The sequence below is a fragment of the Hesperophylax consimilis genome, chromosome 8 (assembly GCF_061612785.1).
Source record: "Hesperophylax consimilis isolate HC1 chromosome 8, BYU_Hcon_1.0, whole genome shotgun sequence".
Classification (NCBI taxonomy): domain Eukaryota; kingdom Metazoa; phylum Arthropoda; class Insecta; order Trichoptera; family Limnephilidae; genus Hesperophylax; species Hesperophylax consimilis.
The window spans coordinates 25,734,614-25,755,725 of NC_142843.1; the positions used below are offsets into that span (position 1 = coordinate 25,734,614).

General features: G+C 34.1%; 2 protein-coding genes across 2 annotated transcripts; one reads left to right on the top strand and one right to left on the bottom strand.

The window, feature by feature from the left end:
- Positions 1 to 1,354: 1,354 nt before the first annotated feature.
- On the top strand, positions 1,355 to 5,580 carry LOC149421792 (alpha-ketoglutarate-dependent dioxygenase alkB homolog 4). Its single transcript, XM_089634552.1, has 4 exons — positions 1,355 to 1,517; positions 1,596 to 1,814; positions 2,011 to 2,438; positions 4,535 to 5,580. Exons 1-4 carry the CDS (start codon positions 1,425 to 1,427, stop codon positions 4,743 to 4,745), a joined length of 951 nt encoding a protein of 316 aa, XP_089490678.1. The 5' UTR covers positions 1,355 to 1,424; the 3' UTR covers positions 4,746 to 5,580.
- Positions 5,581 to 5,641: 61 nt separating this feature from the next.
- Tsp29Fb (Tetraspanin 29Fb) lies at positions 5,642 to 15,901 on the bottom strand. The gene is made up of 5 exons (XM_089634553.1): positions 15,626 to 15,901; positions 14,496 to 14,684; positions 9,372 to 9,542; positions 7,761 to 8,012; positions 5,642 to 6,188 (listed from the first exon to the last, which is right to left on the bottom strand). Exons 1-5 carry the CDS (start codon positions 15,695 to 15,697, stop codon positions 5,994 to 5,996), a joined length of 879 nt encoding a protein of 292 aa, XP_089490679.1. The 5' UTR covers positions 15,698 to 15,901; the 3' UTR covers positions 5,642 to 5,993.
- Between the last annotated feature and the right edge of the window lie 5,211 nt (positions 15,902 to 21,112).

A 21,112-nucleotide genomic window follows, 5' to 3' on the forward strand; every position in this document is an offset into this window, starting at 1 on the left:
GTCTATTATTGTCTATGCTTAGCGGCTTGACAGCCCGCATCAAGCCTCTCCGTCAAGCATGGCCACGCCTTCCTGTGATTTCGTGGTGGTCTATGTATATGTACTTCTATGCCTTCCTGTCATTTCGTGACTCGCGGCAAAATGGAATCTGTCAAAGACAAAGCGTTCTTGGCTCTTACGTTAGCTTTATGGTTTGAATAAAATAATAAAAAGAAACGAATTTGGTGTCAAGAATGGTACAAGTTAAGGTACCGCTTTACCCATGAGCATTTGCAAAGTGTATTACAGGCTACAGCTATTTTTTGTATGAATATCTTGTGCGGTATTCATACAAAAAATATGTTTTCTCCATTGAAAATTCAGAAAATTATTTATTCTACAGTTTGATTATTAATGACCTTGAAAACCGCTGTCATAATTATTAAAAAATACTAAAATACTTCCAAAAATTTTAAATTAGATGGATTTCTACAAATTGAACACAAAAACAATAACTAAGTACCTATTTTACAACAATTTTATTCAATTTATATCATTGTTTATGATACGTGATATTTATTTGTCTATTGTCGTTTGTCTATTCCCACAAAAATATAAATTCGCATCAAGCCTCGCCGCAAGCACGTAGAATTGCGCAATGCTTGCAAGCCAGCTTCGGTACACGGTCAAAATGCTTGACACAAAGTGCCATAGACAATAAACTACGTGCTTGCGATCAAGCCGCTTGACCGTGTCCACGTCCCATAACAGTCGTACCCATCCGAAAGACCTACATGATAAATTAATCATCTACAGATTGACATAATTGGGTACTTAACTATGCAGTCGTCAGGGGAGTCGCCGTTTTGAATAAATCAAGAAACGTTGAATTTAAAAATCTTGTTTTTCAACCGCCGCCCGCCATGGATCTTAAAAGCCCTGGACAATTTGTGCGTTTTTGTATGAATGGCATTGAAGCCAAATAAAGGGGGAGGGGAAATTGTCAAGCAGCCATTTTGTACGGCTAACTTTTGAACTGATTTGTATTCATACTGAACTATTATCATGTTTTGTCTGTTGTCAATGCATTTTGATGAAACAAGGATTGGAATACGTCATTAAAAAATTAAGTAGGTTTTGGATTTTTCATACATCTTCCCCCTCACCCGCGGCTCCAAATTGTTCTCGAATTGCTCCGTCCAGGGCTTTTTAGGTCCACGCCGCCTACAGAAATAAGTAAAGACAATTTTTTTTGTGATTAGTTCATTTCTACCCCGATATACATCCAACGCGAATAGCCACATTCATGGCGTATAAACTTTAAGACATATTTCAGAAAATTGTCTATGGATATAGAACTGTCAGTTTTTCACCTTGTTGAAAAAGGCTGTAGTTTTAAGTAAGCGCGTTTTTATTTTTAGCGAAGTGATAATTTTTAAAGTAAAATGAATACTCCACGGCCGTGTGGATGTAAAGGTTGCCGGACGTGCCTTATTTGTGAAAATGATTATAAGTTAAATGAAAAAATGTATTCTGATGTAAGTTTCATTATTTATAATTCTCGTGATCAAATATACCCGCATCTGGTCTGTGTCAAATTATTTTGTTTGTTTTAGAGGGAAAATTGTTATACATATTGCCCGTGTTGTGATAAGGCATGGGAAGGATGGAACGGTGATTCGTATACTAGCCACCCAAATCATTCAGGCAATTTTATATCTTTCCCAGGCGTATTCATAAAGCTTGATTTTATCTCTGAAGCCGAAGAAGATATCTTAATGAATGGCATAGATGAAATGCCGTGGGATCTATCTCAGAGCGGGAGAAAAAAGCAGGTAAATATGCATTGAACATTTGTTTTTACATACTTTACTGAAGAAACTGGTGAAAGCACTGTCTTTTATCTAGTGAATGATGTATGAACAGAGGAATATTTATTATTTTTTAATTGTGAAATATTTAATTTTAATTGTTATCAACCATAATTATTTTAAATCATCAATCTTATAATCATCCCATCTTAATTTTCAGAATTTTGGACCCAAGACAAACTTCAAAAAGAAAAAGTTGAGAATCGGAGATTTCAAAGGATTTCCTGAATTCTCCCGCTTTGTCCAGGAGAAGTTTCACCACATACCGATTCTGAACAACTATCGGTCAATAGAGCAGTGCTCCTTAGAGTATGATCCTGCTCGCGGTGCTTCCATCGATGCCCACATTGACGACTGCTGGGTTTGGGGAGAGAGGATTGTGACAGTTAATTGTCTGTCGGATTCAGTCCTCACCATGACTCCATACAAGGGAGACCTGAACAAGTACAACCTGCTGGAGTGTTCCACCTACCGAAGAGTGGTAAATGACAATGGGCAACTGATTGATGACGTGGGTTTGGCTCCTCCCACCTGTGTGGATGAAGACATGGAAATGAGAGATATTACTGTCAGAATACCAATGCCAAGGTAGATTATACATTTTATTGAGTTCAAAATGAAGTTACAGATCTAAAACCTTATCTTTACACTCGGTCATACTGTACATATTGTGAATGTTCCCTTTGGCCGCCTGCTCAGATTATTTTGTGTATGTGTAACTCTGATTTAAAATAAGTAATGTTATTTTAGTTGGCATCACAATGAAATTTTTAAGATCCTGCTACATAAATGGAGAACTTCAGTTTAATGAATCATATTCTAAAAGGCGTGTTTAATATATTTAATTTAAATGCCGTGTGTAAATATATGTACTAAACCAAATCGAATAAAACGTAATGATATTATTATGGAGAATCTCTTGTTGTAATTATATATGTATAGAAAACACTATAACTTTTGCAAATGGCGGCAAATGTCAATTCGGTTTTGACGTTTGTGAAGCAAACGCAGAATACAAATCGACAAGACATGAATCGGTTTACAAACAATTGAACAAATTTCACAAGCAGTACCAAAGTTTATCATTAAAAAAAATATATCAGCAAAAGAACATCGGGTGATTACTTTTGCCCCACCCTGTATATATATATATATATATGTAATACCTATACTGTTTAATTGTTAAATACTTACAGCCTTACTAAAAAAAAGGACACTTTAAAACCGTTTGATGGTGTTTTTGTTAGAGAATATATACAATGTTTAACAATTATAAAAGTTTTCTCTGTTTTTTAAATCTAAAACGTCCCATTTGCCATCTGGCAATCATTCCACGCATGCGCATTTTGTGATTATTTTACCGCCAGCATATCCAGTATTGAGGGTGACGGTTATTTATGTAAAATGGTTATGCCAATATTCATATTGAATTATATGGTCTATATTTTATAAGAACTTCAATAAAGTGATTTTTAAATGCCTAATGTTTGTATTGTCGTGCATCGAAGAAATAAACATTTTAAGATGTGCAAGCAATGCAAATTCAAAAAATATATTTATTTTTTTATTGGTTGAATGAGGTAAAAAGTGGAGTGACATTCATGATACACAAAAGGACTGTGTTTTTTGAATTCTGTGTAATTTTTCAACATTTTTGTTAAAGATATTTGTGGTAAGCTGTTTTTCTTCAACTTTTTTCAGGTGTGAAATTAAAATGTTGCAATTTTTAAAAATAATACCTAATCTAGAAGGTAATTTTATGTAGTTTCTAAAATAATATTTGTTTTGGCAAAATTCCGAAATTCAATGACAAAATATTGTTATTTTAAGTTTATACAACAGATAAACAACCCTATATGATTGGATAAGCAATGTATATATTTTTCCATGAACTATTTTATGTCAGTTTCTATTTTACGTTTCAATTAGTAAGGTTTTTACATATACGGTTGTTTATCAATTGAATAAAAAATTTTCCACCTTTTTTAGTAAGGCTGTTAATGAATTTGTATAGTGAGGAAATCTGTAATTGGCTTCTTAAGAACAGGTATAAAGCAACCACATTGATTTCTCTAAAAAAGAAAAAAAATCATATTGTCACAAGAAATCAATACAGCAGTAACCACTAACCACTTAATACATGTATAATTTTTACACATCATTTCGTTTCTGCTTCATTTTATTCGCGTCCTGTGGTCCAACACAGATTTAATTTAAAGAATTATCCATTCATAATTCACAGTTAACCATTGGCCCTCCAAATTCTTGAGCTAAAAAATTGGCCCTCACCTCCGAATTAATTTTGTACCAAAATTTTTAAATCAGTAGTGGTATACAAAATCTAATATAACCTTTAAACTCCCATGTTTAAACGTAAAAATTATTTACTTATGTATTGGGTCAAGTTACGTAAAACTATATTGAGTTTAAAAAAATATTAATAATATTATGAATAAATATGGATGTAAATCTAATGTGGATGCCTGTTTTTCGTTTTTAAGTCACTAACATACTTATAACCCGCTGTGCCGGCTTGGTTGGAGTTTAGGGCGGCGGGGTTTGATGCTAATGGGTTTAGGAATATTCTTTTCAAATATGCAATCCAAGTGAAACTATTAATAACTTATCTCACGTAGCTAGGCACTAATTCTGATGTTGAGTTGAAAAAATACTTGTTCTTCCAGGCGCTCCCTGTTGGTGCTCTACGGCCGGGCCAGGTACAACTGGGAGCACTGTGTCCTGCGGGAAGACATCGCTTCCCGGCGCGTGTGCATCGCCTACCGGGAGTTCACACCCCCTTTCCTTCCCGGGGGTGACTGGGAGAATGAGGGTAGCGAGATTCTGGACGCGGCCAATTCTTTCTGGAACCATCGCTACGTGGACAAAGGGTGCTAAACGTGATGTAATTTGTCCTGTATTTTGCAACTAAATAATTAAGAATGTAAAAAACTAATTACCTAGGTTTGTATTTTTACTTATTAAACTTCATTATAACTGGTATTTTTAGCTGTGTTCTGCATAAAGGTTATTCACAGCTATAACTACTATATTCAAAAGTATATAATAATTTAAGAATTAGACAGCAGCCAAAACAACAAAATACATAATATATTATGCATTACAAATTTTAACGATTTATCTATAGTATTGTTATCTATGGAACCGGAAGTGATATTTAATATTGTGTCAGTTATGACTGTATATATGGCACTATTCAAATTGCCTGATTACAAATGTACAAAATCACACTTGAACGTCAATTATCTGACCTTAGTAAAACCAAAATAATTTGTTTAATCGAAAATACAGATAATGAATTTACTTACTGGTTTAAATAAAACACCTCATTTCCATATATATATAATCTAACCCTCTTCAAAAAAATTATTACATTCCTTCTTTGTAATAATAATATTATTTTATGTTTTATTATTTAACTTGCTGTACCCGTAGATAGAGAAACAATAGCGCATTTTGCTTTTACGTCCAACAGATGGTGCATTTTTTAAAAAAAAAGCATCTTTTTACCTGTCACAGGTAACGTTTATATAATATGGGAATATAAAAACATGCGAATGCAACGTTCTGTCAAAATTTCAAAGCAATCGGTAAAGAATTTTGGACGATTTAAGATTTTGAAGAAACGAATGGTGAACTTCGGAATTCATTTGAATAACCAGTTACAGGATATTTGGTACTCTACTCTTTACCTTCAATATTTTTTAAGTTAAAATGATCATCATCTATCTATTGATACTGAATATAAATAAAAATATCTGGCATCATTTTCAAATTTATTTTGTAAAATTTGTCACAATCTTTATAGATTTAATATAATGATATACATAATATTTTTATCTTAAATTAATTGTTATAACAAGACACTCACAATAAAATGAATATTGTTCAATTTGATAATAGTTATCATAAATACATTTTAAATAGATTAACATTTATCTTCTCAAGAAATAATAAAAATTCTAACATCAACGTAGGCAAAGTAAAATAGTATATAAGTATAGTTTTAAAAAAGTATGAATATTTTGCAGTTTTCCAACAAAAGGCACATAGATACTGGTTTTGGAATATACATAATCATATTATTACATCATGTAAAATATAATATTTCAAAATAGGTATAATTTATATTTTGGAGTGGCCAATAGAAGGTACATAGATGACTGGTGCCGGGTCAGCCACACTCTTAGCTAGGTGCGGCTCCATGGAAGTGTAGTTGCTGACAATCTGCTGTCTGATTTCTTGGCGACGCCTCTCGCGCTCTGTCTTGGCATTTCTTATCTCCCTGCCCAGCATCACGGAGAATATGATCCCGATGAACTAAAACATTACATCAATATATTACGAAAACTGTTAAGGCGCTTTTCTGCAGGTGTTAGACTCAACATTAGAAAACTGTTAAGGCGCTTTTCTGCAGGTGTTAGACTCAACATTAGAAAACTGTTAAGGCGCTTTTCTGCAGGTGTTAGACTCAACATTAGAAAACTGTTAAGGCGCTTTTCTGCAGGTGTTAGACTCAACATTAGAAAACTGTTAAGGCGCTTTTCTGCAGGTGTTAGACTCAACATTAGAAAACTGTTAAGGCGCTTTTCTGCAGGTGTTAGACTCAACATTAGAAAACTGTTAAGGCGCTTTTCTGCAGGTGTTAGACTCAACATTAGAAAACTGTTAAGGCGCTTTTCTGCAGGTGTTAGACTCAACATTAGAAAACTGTTAAGGCGCTTTTCTGCAGGTGTTAGACTCAACATTAGAGTTTGTGGTAATTGTTTAGCTAAATAAAACGGAGTGACAGGTAAGGATAAAAAACATATTTTTCTGACATATTTTTTTTTTAAATTCAACTGAGATTAAAATTAATCGAATTGTATTACATTTGTGTTGTTTATGGAGAGACTTCCCTCGGACTGTCTATTCAAAAAGACAGTTTGGTAGGTTTCTCTACATTTGTACTATTGTTCTGCTTTGAATATATAATAATAATAATAACATGGAATTTATATAGCGCAGTTTAGTGTCATTTCACTTCAAGTGCGCTTAACTACTCGTATAACAAACTTTAAAAAAAAGGTAATTCAGTATTAATGGTTCTTAAAATTATTCCTACAGTGTGCCTTACCCAATACAGATCTAATATTATAACACTAAATACACTGTTTATACAAAGTGATGACAAAACTTAGAATAACAATAACAGTAGGACAGGACAAAACACGAATATTAAAACTAAAACATAACATAAAACAGGAGGCAGTTTGTGCTCAGAAATGAGAATTTTCTGAGCAGACACTTTAAAAAGGTACAATAAGGAGACAACCGAAACCAAACAATTACCGGAAGTTTTAGAATATGGCTTATTATAAAATATTGAAAAGAAGTTAAAATTTATAAATGGTAAGATTTTTTAAATAATTTTGTTTTTAAAGCTCGTTTAAATTCAGCCAAATTCTGGAGATTAGTAAGAGCTGAGGGAAGTCTATTCCAGATGAGAGGGCCTGTTACACTAAAAGAACGATAGTTTTGTACCTTGCAACCATTGCAAATGGTTTTAGGGGTGTGGCGCTATACGCAACTTCTAAATTAATCTAAATCAACATCTTTATTCTAAGTCCAAATTTCTCATTTATGGAGAATGCAGATAGAAAGATGCTAATTCGCACTGGAAGGATATAAATCGTTTATAATGAATGCAACAAAACCAACTACGAATCCACTAAAATATTTATAAACCACTAGCTGTACCCCGCCACGCGTTGCTGCGGCTCAGTTTTTCTGTGCAGATACAGAGAGATTGATGTTCTGTATTGATTTTCATAGCTTGTAAAGTGAATAAAATACGCATATACATAATTAGAATGGTTTTAAGAAACTCTAAATACAAGCAAACAATTGTACCTGAATAAATGCAATGGTCATAGCTCCAGTTCCCAACAAGACAGCACTCTGTCCGATAACGTACAGCAGTCCGGTCATGCATCCGTTGTGGTATGATATCAGAGTATTGCACTTATTTGGCATTGTATCCTGAATATCCGGAGAGCAACAGGACTCGGGAACCGCCACAACGGCGTCTGTTGGGTAATCAATACTGCCATTGGTGTACTTTCCAATCCAATCTTTCGGATTGTCGATTCCGCAGCACTCCAGCTGTAAACAAATAATAAAATTACAACATTGAGAGTGTCGTAATCTAACTAACTACACAGTATGGATATGAATTCACTTTAGAAGATACTGCGACTATCAGCAAGACTGTTTCACTTTAATTGTTGGGACTGGAAAGCCCTCATAGTTTGAGTAAATTGCATTTATGATGCCAGTGTCCCGCCATATTGGAAAGGGATTATCGGATACCTGGAGGGGGGGCATGTTATCAAACCGGGAGATGTTGCCAAACACCCGTAGTGTTAAATACAGACCCCGGGCTACTGCAGTGCAATGGGTCTATTGCAGGCTTAGGTAGCTAGACTCTCTTATTAATTTGAACTTACATTTTATTTTACTGCACATCTAGAATGAATGAATCTTTGATGTAAAAAATTATTTTTTCGTTTATTTAATAATAAAAAACATTTAATTCCAAATAAATAGGATTTCAGACTAAGGGTGCCCGCAGACGAGAGACTTTAGTCGTGGCGACAGTTGGAAGCTATTCCGAAATCCATTCAGATTCAAAAAAGTACCAATGTCGCGTCGCTCGTGTTTTCACCTCCATATTCCGTATTGGATTTATATGTCCACAACTGTTGCCGCGACTAAAGCCTCTCGTCTGCGGACTCTCTAAAAAATATTTTAACCATAATACGATTGAGTGAAGTGTTATTTCTATGAATAGCAGTGTGTCTTATTTTCTATCGATAGTAGGTACTCAAATTCCCAATTGATAACAATAAGATAAGATAATTGCCTACTTACTGCATTAAGTGCTATGTTGTCTTTATCACGATTTCTTAGTAATTTTTATTAGGTATGTATGACACATTAGATATTTTTATTAAATGCTTTGGTGAGACGGAGGAAATGGTGCAATATCCAGCCATAGACCAGTCATTGTTACCAACATTGATTAACTCTCGGTGTGCCGCTGTAAAATTTGTGCCATCTGATTCTATTTTCTTTATAACTTACTCATGAAAATTATGTTTTTGTAAATTACCAGATAGTATAGATAATAATTTTAGGTACTTAGACGATTTTTTATAATTTATTTTTAAATTTCCGCAAACAGCTAGTTATAAAACCTATAAATATGGGATAAATGATATGTAAGTAGAATTATTGGTTTTAAACTAATTTAATGTAAGTAGTTTATATGTTTCCATATTAATATACGAAGGTATAATTTTTAGAATGAGTGCTGCCAGATCCAAAAGTGCCTGGAAATCTCCATTGCTCAAGATATTTATTTTGTAAATAGTCCATCGCTCGAGTGGTTAAGGATATGCTAGCGTTTAAGAGGTTAATAATGAATAATTTTGATTCTTGGGGAAAATAAATACAACCTACCCTGCTTTGGATCATGTCAAATGCGGCCCGGGATTCTCCATCCACCATATATTCTGTTTGTGACATCTTCAGTTTATCGGAGATCAGGTCGTACAGGCCCGCTTGGAGGCTATAAGCCGCTATGGCTGCTGCTATTTCCAGTATAAATACCAGAGTCAACAACAATGCAAACTGAAAAATAAAACAAACAATTCTCAAAACACCACTAACACACAGTCATGATAATGTCTACAAATTTCCTTGGGATAAGTTAACCCTTTGAGCCCCAGTGTTAATTCAAATTAACATGAATTTTGTGAATTTTTTACCGTAACGGTAGAGATCTAGAAAAGCCATGTTTTTGTTTTCTTATAGCTTGTAATCTTTTCTGTGGCGTCTATTTTTTCCGCTCGGTTGAAATCCTTATTTTTGCCACAACAACGATAAATATTTTGACATCTGCTGATTGTGAGTTTCATCGAATTTCTGCCGTCATTGATTACTTAATTTAAGGTGAGATATCAATATTTTCTACTCGAATTACAAATATTTTTACATATTAAGATGTGTTATATAATAATAATATCAGTTCAATTCACTGTTCACAGTCATTTGCTAGAATATTTTAAATCAATTACAATGTTCATTCAAATTAAGACTGGTAGTGACAGACATGTTTTCGATTAGTATGGCGAACTTTTAAAGATTTATAATGCTAGATTATTTCTGCATGAATTTTAGTTAAGATGTTATTTGTATTACTTTTTGTGTTATGTTTCTTTTACCTTACTATTTAAAAAAATACCCTCTGACGTCCAATGTTAATCCAAATTAACATAGAATAATTTTTAAAAAAATACCAAAAATTTTAAAATAATTTTCTGCGGTTGTGAAAGGGTTAAGGGTAAACTGTTCTTTCATAGATGGGGCCAATTAAATTATTTCACTTAAATACATGTTTTGCAAGTTATGCTTTAAAACATTACGATGAATGTCGAACCTGGTTATTTATAACCATCATGGCAATAGATCACGGCTATAATGAACAATTACAAAATGATATTTTAGTTCAGGCTTATCTTCATATAATTGTTGGCTGTTATAACGAGGTCGATTCACAGATATACCGGGCAAATAATTTTGTCAACACAGTTTCTGAATACATGAATGGGTCGTTGGGTCTGAAGAAATAGTTGGGAATTATTCTCGAAGTAGCGGTTAGTTGTACGGTGCACAACGGCGGCTGGCGGAAATTTCCTATCTCGTTGGGGACAGATTCATTACATTTCATTACCTGTGTAAGATTGTTGGTTATGTGAACCATTGCTATCCATCGGGCACAATGTCAAATTGTCATCAAATCTGCGAAATTTGAGCTTTGCAAATTTGTTCCCTTTTTACGACTTCTTTTGTATTGCAACTCATCGTCAATTTTCTTATAAAACAATAAATATGTTTATGAAGGTACCTAGTTACGAGTCCCTGCATACTACATCCCTGCACGGGGTAAATTTACGATAGTGATGCACAACTCTATAAAAAAATGTTCTCAGCCAGGGTTTTCAAGTATTACCCTAAATATTTAGATTTTTCACTATAGCCAAGTGAGCTGTATGAAATTGACATGCCGGCCGCAAGGATGGGGTCGTGGGTTGTGCATCATCGGTTTGTGACAAGTAAAATTTTACAGCCAAAAACCAAAACAATCCCGCAAGCTAGGTATTTATGACGAGTGCAATTTTACTAGGGGTAGTTAAAGTACGCACAAAGTAGTGATATTAGGATATAGTGATATTTTACTAGGGGTAGTTAAAGTACGCACAAAGTAGTGATAGTAGGATATAGTGATATTTTACTAGGGGTAGTTAAAGTACGCACAAAGTAGTGATAGTAGGATATAGTGATATTTTTCTTGGAAGCCTTGTACCAGGTGATGATAGTTGTAATACGTTGATTGTTTTAAAGGGGAAATGAAAGCAAAATCCTTAAATTATAATAATAAATTTGAGAAAATATTTTGAGAAAGTATTACCTACTCATAGAGATATACATCAATTGGTTACATGTATCTCTTCAAAATGGCAATTCAACACACCTTTAAAAAGTGATATAGAGTCATTAAGGTTAAACGCAACGCTCGTTGTATTCTACGTGTTCACAGATGACGTTAATTAATTAATTTTGTTTAAATACGCTTTTGCAAGGTATTGCTTTACAGTATTAAGACAAATTATTTGTTTGCGCCCTCATATACGCAATATGAATATGAATAAATAGTTTTGTCCATATAAAAACTCAATTCTATCGAGAAAGGCATACAAATACAATATTGGATTGAATCATCGGTAAAATATTGTATTTGTGTGCCTTTCTCGAAAGAATTAAGTCTTTAAACGAACAAAACTATTGATTCATATTCATATTGCGTATATACGGGTGCAAACAAATGATTTGTCTTAATATTGTAAAGCAATACCTTGCAAAAGCGTATTTAAACAAAATTATTTAATTAACGCCACCTGTGAACACGTAGAATACAACGAGCGTTGCGTTTAACCTTAAAAGTGATTCAACAAAAACTAGGTTAAATAGTTATCCATGTGACCTATTTAGCCTAGTTTAGTTATCTATGTGACCTATTTAACCTAGTTTTTGTTTCATCACTTTTCATGACTTTATATCTCTTTTTGTAGGTGTGTTGAATTGTCCCTTTTATGAGATACCCGGTCACATCAATGTACCTTCCTGTTTTGTGAAAATATACTGTACTTTTGCGAATATATTGATAGTACATAGAGTGGGTAGATACATACAACTTCTACAAAACCTTGGTTTTGGGTCACGAAACCGGTAGACAATAAAATTTATCAATAAAGGGACCTAAAACCAAGTATTTTCATTTCATTTATTTAAAATGTGAAGTCACTGTGTTTGCATCATTTAAAAAAAAAAAACCTATTTTGGATGTATCGAAAATTTAGCCGGTCCCCTCATGCTCATTATAACTAAGTTTGACTATAAAGGCATACAAATACAGTATTGGATTGAATTATCGATACAATATTTACCTTAAGGGGAAACGTACAATCTACGTGTTCATAGATGGCGTTAATTTAATTATTTTATGAAAATACGCTTTTTGGAAGTTATGCTTTAAAATATTCCTTTGCTTTGGGTCCTGCACTCTGGTTCAATGAACTCTGGAACTCTGATTTGCTTTGAACTTTGAACTGTGTGAAAAATTCAGACTATTGAGGTGATTTTTCACGAAAACAGTGCTAAATAAATTAGCCAATTATTATTTTTATTACTATCCCGTGTTTTTACACGAATTAGTAAAAAATAATTAATTATCTAGCGATTTTCATCTAAACACCACATACAAAATAAGAAATCAACCATTAGCAAAAGAACATGGAGAGGTAAAAAAAATAAATTTACTCATGCAAATGTCATTTATGCAATCTTCGCAACTCTGAAGCTACTTGCATTGCAGAATCATATCATTTCGCAGGCGTCAAAAAATGCCTATAACATAATATTATTTTATGTTCAAAGCGTAATTAATTATGTATCAGTTTACATGCACCAAAGCAAGGTGTTCTGAGAAGTGTGTGGTAAAACAATGTGTGGCCGAATTACGAATCATGAGAATACATGGCCTATTTTAGTTTTAACGATCTAGTGAATCAAATGCTTGAGTCAGGCCATGTACGAGACCTTGTATGAATGTGGATGAAGCAAGGAGTGTATGGTAAGACCGAGTAGTTTGAGGGGCGTACCCCTGCGGAGAAACGGCGAGTGTTCGGGAAAAAACTGGCTAGATACAATTTGTTAATTTATTAGCAATAGAGTATCTCGAAATATTTCTTTTATACAATAATATATTAATACTATGAAAGTGACATACTTTATTTACATCACTTTTAATCAATAATAATCTCCACGTTTCGAAGCCAATGTCTTTGTCGTCAGGATAATGATAATTAGTTAATTTTCATTATCCTGACGAAGAAGCCATTATTTCAATATATTACACATAAGAAATAATACAAGGAAGATAAAATTCCCAATAAACTACTATTTAGTAGTTTGTCGAAGGGTGTTTGGCTTCGAAACATGTAGATTATTATTGATTAAAAGTGGTGTATACAAAGTATTTCATTTTCATATAATTAAAATAACGCCACAAAGTAATTTGCCACTATTGAAAAAGTAAATTAAAAGTAGTGTAAACAAAGTGTTTAATTTATTCATAAATTATAAGGATTCCTGAAAACAACAACTGGAATTTTATGAAATTGCAATATAAAGAAGGAACCTAAACAAAAAGCTTTAATTGGACATCAGGGAGATTTATAATCCCCACATTTCGCTAAAACTCAATTATCTCCTAAATCTGAAAATATATAAAAAGAGTTTTACCTATAAAGTTTACGTAAAATGGCGAAAAATTTCAGATATTTTTTTTTGCTATTTTATTTGCTAACTTCAAATATTATTTATATATTTTTGTTATAAATATAAACGAGATAGATAAAAGTAAATTGACAATATTCTTACAAATTCCATAAACAAAGCAAAAGAGTTTTGACATTAAAATGTTTGATTTTAAAATGTTATTATTTTATATTAACATTTTAATATGAATTTATTGTATTGTTTGTGTAGCGTCATTTTTGTGAAAAATCACCTCAAGGGCGCTTTATGTGAACGTGATTTTTTTATCACTCATATATGCTGTTGTTTTTGTTTTGGGTACGTGATTTATTTCCCCCCTTATTCATATTTGGTGTTTTCTCATTTTGTCCTTCAAAGTCTGTTTGAATTTCGAAATTTACAAAACTGGAACAATGACTTGTTGATTAGTGTCATTACTTTTAGATTGCAGAAATATTTCTTGATAGCTTAACTGACCACCGAAGATAGCTTCCTTTCTTCAGTTCTTGCAGAACAAAGAGGGTTGGGAGAACTAAACCTGTGTGGCTAGGACGATATGGAGGAGAATAACCCCTTCCCAAGACATACGGAACTGGAGGGCGACAGCAGGAGAACGACAGGAATGCAGGCGTTTCATACAGGCGATCATGTCATTATACCAGGATTGATGATTGTCAGCCACGAGATTTTCGAAGGAATACTTACAATATTAATCATGAGTGTGCTCTCCTTAGCGGCGCCACAGCATCCAAAGACGGAGACAAACAGCATGATGATGCCAATAGCAACCAAGAAGCTGGCGGGCGAGTAGTAGCCATCGTGGATAAAGTGATCATAGTCGCTGTATATGGCGTAGATTGCAGTCCCAATAGAAATGATCAAGGAGGCTGTAAACTGAGCACTAATTATATTAGTTTTATTGTGTGATTTATTTTGAGATAAATCCTTATTTTCAAAAGTAGCAGAACGTAACATACACATTTTAAAGATAATTTAATTAACTGTAAAAAAGTGTCAATTGATTGATCTCTCTCTGTGATTTGTCAGTCTTACTAGAATCTAGCATTAATTATGAAATGGTTGATGCCCGCTCGTATTGGGTTCCTCTTACCAGTCTTCAGTTTATGTATTTTATATGAAACCAAAATATAATTAACGTGTTCTCAACAAGCTAAATTAATTAATTCAGTAACGATAAAACTTCAAATGTGTTTATAATATCGACTGTGAATAGGAAAAGAGCCCTCAATTCTTACCAAAATAACTTTGTAGATTTTTATTATACTCTTTTCGAGAAAAAAAACCTTACCATCTTATATATCATGGCTTGTCTGCGTGTCTCATAGTAAGTACTACGGACTATCTATTCATATTATAATCCATCTATTTTCAGAACCGATGACGCACAAAACTTAGTAATACTCATGACAAATATAGTTTTTTTGTCATTAATACACATCTACCAAACAGTTATAATAGTTTTTGTTATAAAGTATATTAACATAATTCCTGGTCTGAAGACTGAAAATTAAAACATAACTGCGAAGCCATGTAGTTTCCAGTTAAGAATTATGTTGTGTTTCCATTTGGGCGAATTATTATTGCAAAGATTAGGTGGCGCTCTGCAAAACATCCAAGTCTTCTTTTTTATAGAAAATTCTGTAGATAGATTGTTAAATTTGACGAAAAAATACGAATGAAATATGCTGCCCACTGTTCTGTGCTATATCTTATGCGTCACAAAATGGAATCTACGAATAATGGTTTGGAAGGAAAATGCACACACAACATTAGTTTTTACTCGCAAATCTTAATAAGTATTCCAAATAACTCACCACAAACATGAGGTTCACAGTCAGAAGCATGTATTTAATGCACTTCATGCCCATATTTAATTCCGTTGCCATTTTAAGGCTTTTTTTTTAAGAATTGCACCTTTTGTTTAACTTTTGCACCTCAATTGAAACAATTTTATCGATTTTTGTCGTACAATTTACCTGGCACCCGATCCGTCGCTCGCTATCACAGCTGATAACGATAACACAACAATACTGCCTTTAATCATTTGTACTATTCTCGATAGCGACTTGAATAAGTCTCTTTGCCTTGGGCTATAACTTTATTATTTATTTGCCATTCATAAGGCCTGCAAGACTGAAACGCCACGTAGGCGGTACTTACCTGTGCGTTTTATTTTTTATTCCATGCAATTTTACTACTGCCATCGTAACAATTTATACGTAGATACTAAAAAAATAGTTTTCCACTTACTTGCGGAGTTTAACGATGTGTTCTAATTGTCTCGTTTCCTGGAAAGAGAGGATCAATAAAAATAAATAATCACAAAGCATTAATTTGTAACTAAGTAGGTACCTATATACTTCTATACTCTCCAACAAAGGAAATGAGCGGGAGTCACAAATAAAATTAATTTATAATAATGTAAATAAGTACCCTATAAATCTTTAGCTGCGGTTTCTTGTGAATTATTTTCATAGACAAAAACAATAACTTTTTTATTACGTTTCCAAGAATCAAAGTGATTTCTGAAAAAAAGGTTCCCATCGAATTACTTTGCACAGAATTCTAATAATTATTCCTTTGCAGAAACCTACAAGATTCTTGGAGTTTTTTCTCGTATCACGTGCCACTGTTTATTATATAAAATCGGTATACAGGAATGTATAGATATCCCATAATTTTGAAAAACCTACACGTTAGGTGACGAAATATCTGACGGTAGCAGGTAATTGGTAGCAATATCAAAATCATGCGTTAGTGAAATTATATTCATATCATTAAAATCTAAGACCAAGGTGAGGCTTCCGCATACGCACCTATACTGCTACGTATACATTTGCGAACCTGAACGCGAACCGAGCCACGAATTACGGGAAAGGAACGAAGCAACTGCAAGCGGCTTTTCGCTCCCTTTGCGGTTGCTTTGTTCCTTTCCCATAAGTTGTCGGCAGTTCGGCTCGCGAATGTGTAAGTAGCATAAGATGTTAAGAATTGATAAATGCACAAAAAAAAAGTTTCAACCAAATTTAATAATTTTACGATGCCTGCAAATAAAGGTTTATTGTTTCACTATTGATATTTACGGGCTTATTAGGTCCATGATATTTATAGTGTTTCGGTTTTTGATGTTTATTGTGTTTGTTGTGAGTGTGCCAAAACAGGCAAGATATGTATATGTACTATGTATATTGTCATTAACTAATGCTTAAAAAGATAACCAATGATTAAGCCAAGAAGTATTTTACTGTAATTGTTATCACTATGTTTGTTTTTGAGTTTTAATTAATGTTTAAGGTTTATTACTATTGTTATTGAAAATCTTGGACTGTTAGTGGTCCAAACATGACGACGCGCGACGGTGGTTCAAATTAGACAACCCAAATAAATAAATAAAATGATTTTTGTTGTGTGATAAGTTAATAATGATAAGTTCTAAAATTCTATGATTTATTTATTTATCATATGAATAAACAGTGGTTATTATTTTATTATATTAGTTACTTTTACTCTCTATGTACCAAGATTAAGGAGCTGTACGTCTACAAAGTTAGGTAGTCCAATCATTGCAACCTTCCCTTACCTACAAAACCATATTTTTATTTTTTTTAGTTCTGTAAAAAAAATGTTTGTGTCTGAAATTAAAGAAAAACATGTAGGCAAGTACTTATTATTACAATAGTAGGTATTAGGTACTAAAAATAATAATCTATAATAACTTTAAATCATAATTTCATTTTCACTTAGTCGGACCTATGCGGGCGCAACTGGAGCAGTCCGGTCCGGGCGACATATTATCAAGGCGCTGATAATACCTAACACCTTAGGGCCCGTTCCCACTTCCGTTTTCAAATCGGGGGCGGGTCCCGTTTTAAAAACGGATGGCCAATGGCCCTGTTCACACTACCGTTTTAAAAACGGATCCGTTTTAAAAACGGACCATACTCTACGAAAAAAAATAATTGTCGATTCAACAAAAACATGTTATTTGCTCATTCTTCAGTAATGGTGCGCAATGGACGACGATGAAGCTCTTGTTGTCATGTTGTACTTATTAAAAAGAAGGAAAAAAGTGAAAAGAAAATTTTGGGTACACCCAATCATAGCCAAATGATTTTCTGTAGGAATTTTCCAAGTGTTAATTGGTGAGTTGAGAAGTGATGAACTAAAGTTCTTTAATTATTTTAGAATAATAATGGTTGGATTATTTATATAGCGCCGTTTTCACCATGAAAAATCACCTCAAGGGCGCTTAATGGCTTAAGAGAATGTCTATCACTTCCTTTAACCATCTACTGGAATGAGTTTCAGAGAGCTTAACATATCAAAATACAAAATTGAGAAAGTGCATTTGTCCTGAAGAAAGGCTATCGATATTTTAAAGTAAGAAAACAATAACAACTCAAATATTTTGTATTATGTGTTTATTAAACTAATACGCTCTTCCGTGCATCTCATTAAAGCTTTTAAATTTAAAAAAAGTAAAATTAAAAAAATAAAAATAAAAATTTTGATGTACAAAACTTGTGTACACCAAGTGTTTTGTTTTTATTTAGTTAAAGATAAAATATTACCATACTCTTTCTTCGACCAGTGGTATTAAATTTTCGGGATTTATTTCCTTATCCATTATTGTAGTTTTGATTTATTTACTTAACAAAATAACCAAATACAAGCACCCAGCGTGCCTGCTTCCTTGCGACAGGGAGCGGACGGGGAGGGGTCGGGGTTTGGCGGGGACTCTGCCGGAACGACTGGACGACAAGTGTGAACAGCTCCATACAACACTATGAGCGAGCGTGTTCCGACACGATTTGAAAACGGACGCGCTGCGTAGGCGAGCCATCCGACAAAAAATGTCGGATCCGTTTTCAAATCGTGTCGGACAAGTGTGAACAGCTCCATACATCCACTACAGCCACTAGGGCATCCGTTTTTAAAACGGGACCCGCCTCCGATTTGAAAACGGAAGTGGGAACGGGCCCTTACAGTCCTAATACATCGTCCTTGAGATTATTTTTCACAAAATCGGCTCTAAACAAAAAATACAAATCATCCGAATATTATTGATTATAATGATCTACCTAGGCGTCTACTGATTTTGACAAGGGGCGTCAAAATTTTATCGCGCTAGGCGCCGCGTTGGCTCAGAGCCGGCCCTGCAAATACATATAAGTGCAAGTTGGTTCTTATCTTGTTAAGCATTCTGGGAAACAAGTCTGCAACGTCAACCTATAATTTTATTCTTGTTAAAAAAATAAGTGCACAATGCAGTGGTATAAAGAATACCGCTGTAAACACCGTTTCAACCTTTCCCAAAGTCAGTCGGTAAATAGCAAATTCCATTTTAGCGCAACCATCACGTGTGCCGCCAGGGGCGTCTGCTTCCTTTGCGGCTCCTCCCTAGATCAGGCGTTGATTTTTTTTTCATGCAGGAGTCCCTGAGGAAAATATTTGTCTTCTTTGGGGATCATATGTGGAGAATCTTTTTAACGAAGTGATAAAGAGGAAATTCTGGAAATTGGAACAGGTCGGCTAGGCGCCGTATGTGTCAAATCAAAAACCTACACCCTGCCTGCTCATTCAAACGCAGAGCGCCCATATAGTGGGTGAATTACAAAAAATACACGTGGTTTTGCTCTGTGCTGTAATACAGGGTTTTCCAATAAGAGGTGTTATTTTGAATAGCCCGCTATTTCGGTGGATGTTACTTTTGAAGCTGTCATTAATATGAAACAATACACGCTTTAACAACGCATTTAAATTATTAAAATTCACTTGAGTGAATCAAATGCAAATCATCTTGAGTGATGAGGCCCATTTCCACCTCGGTGGCTTCGTTAACAAGCAAAATTGTCGCATCTGGGGCTCGTAAAACACAAGAGTTATTGTTGAAAAGCCACTCTATCCTCAACGTGTGACTGTTTGGTGCGGTTTATGGTCCGGCGGAGTCATTGGACCTTACTTTTTCGAAAATGAGGCTGGATCAACAGTTACGGTGAATGGATTGCGCTATCGAGAGATGATTAATGATTTTTTATGGCCGGAATTGGATGGTATTGATCTGGACAACGTTAACTTTCAACAAGACGGCGCTACATGCCACACAAGCAACGAAACTATGGATCTTTTACGATAGAATATCAAAATAACACCTATTGTTGGAAAACCCTGTAGAACCCACCTCCAGATTAAAAGTGTTTTGTAAAGATGGACCACCAAGCTATTGACCTTGAACCACGATTGAGAAGGCGGCGGCAATAGCAACCTCCTCGTCACCTCTCGTAGGTATGTATATTATAGTAGCAACGTACACTGCTACATATATATGAAACGCAAAAACACAGAAAATGAAACTGTACAAAAAATACCGAAGGTAGGTATTTACTTTTTTTCTAAAGGTGCCAATATTCAAAGTGCTCGTCCAGGCGCCATTCGACTTAGGTTTTGTAATGTTTTTTTTTTCTATGGGAACTATGCTGTCCCTGTTGACTGCTTGTAGCTGTCGATATCGACTGTTTGTAGCAGTCAGCGGTGTCGAATGTCGTGACGGCCGCGATAAGCGTTTATTTTTCGCAATTACCCGTTAAGTGTTAATTAGCTATTACATCTAAGCTGATAAGTCATATTTTTGCAACAGTCAACTGTCACTGTTAATGGACATTATTCATAAGCTACTAACGCGTGACGTAATAATTATATCCAGTCTGGTAGAGAGAAAGAGAGAGAGTTAAAGCTTTTTTTTAATAGGGCCGAAACACCTGAAACTTTAAAAATGTGAATTTTGGCCAAAAACAAAAACCCAAATTTTGATTTGCGGATATTTTCCATAGAATAATGTAGGTACCCAAAGGTTCGCAGAAAATATAGGAACCTTGGTAAGTTTTCTCACTAATTAATTGAAGATTGTCGGGAAAACTCCATCGGGAAAACTTTTTGGATTTGAAAAGTACCCAGGTACTACTCGATTACATTATTTTTTTATAAAACGACTTGGTTAATACACTTTACTTCACAGGTGGCCAAAGGACGAAAATATTTTAAAAATAGATTGATTATTTTGAAGAGTACCCATCACAATGTAATATATCATTGAATAAGAAGATGGTGAATTAAGTATTTTAAGACAAGAGATCCTGGGTTCGATTCCTACTTGTGACCGTTATCTTTTTTATGTTATGTGTCTTGGTCTGTTTTACATTTTATTTAGATTTATTAGTATTATCTTCTTCTTCAATGATAGATTTATTTGTATCCACAAATCTACACTATAGCTTCCCTACAGACACATCTAAACATTAAAG

Excerpts from the sequence above, each read along its gene's own strand:
- Tsp29Fb (XM_089634553.1), bottom strand. The coding sequence starts at position 15,697 with ATGGCAACGGAATTAAATATGGGCATGAAGTGCATTAAATACATGCTT. Across the intron at positions 9,543-14,495 it reads GCACACTCATGATTAATATT|TTTGCATTGTTGTTGACTCT; the intron begins GTAAGTATTCCT and ends TTTATTTTTCAG. Across the intron at positions 8,013-9,371 it reads TTGACATGATCCAAAGCAGG|CTGGAGTGCTGCGGAATCGA; the intron begins GTAGGTTGTATT and ends ATTTGTTTACAG.
- LOC149421792 (XM_089634552.1), top strand. The coding sequence starts at position 1,425 with ATGAATACTCCACGGCCGTGTGGATGTAAAGGTTGCCGGACGTGCCTT. Across the intron at positions 1,518-1,595 it reads ATGAAAAAATGTATTCTGAT|AGGGAAAATTGTTATACATA; the intron begins GTAAGTTTCATT and ends TGTTTGTTTTAG. Across the intron at positions 2,439-4,534 it reads GTCAGAATACCAATGCCAAG|GCGCTCCCTGTTGGTGCTCT; the intron begins GTAGATTATACA and ends TTGTTCTTCCAG.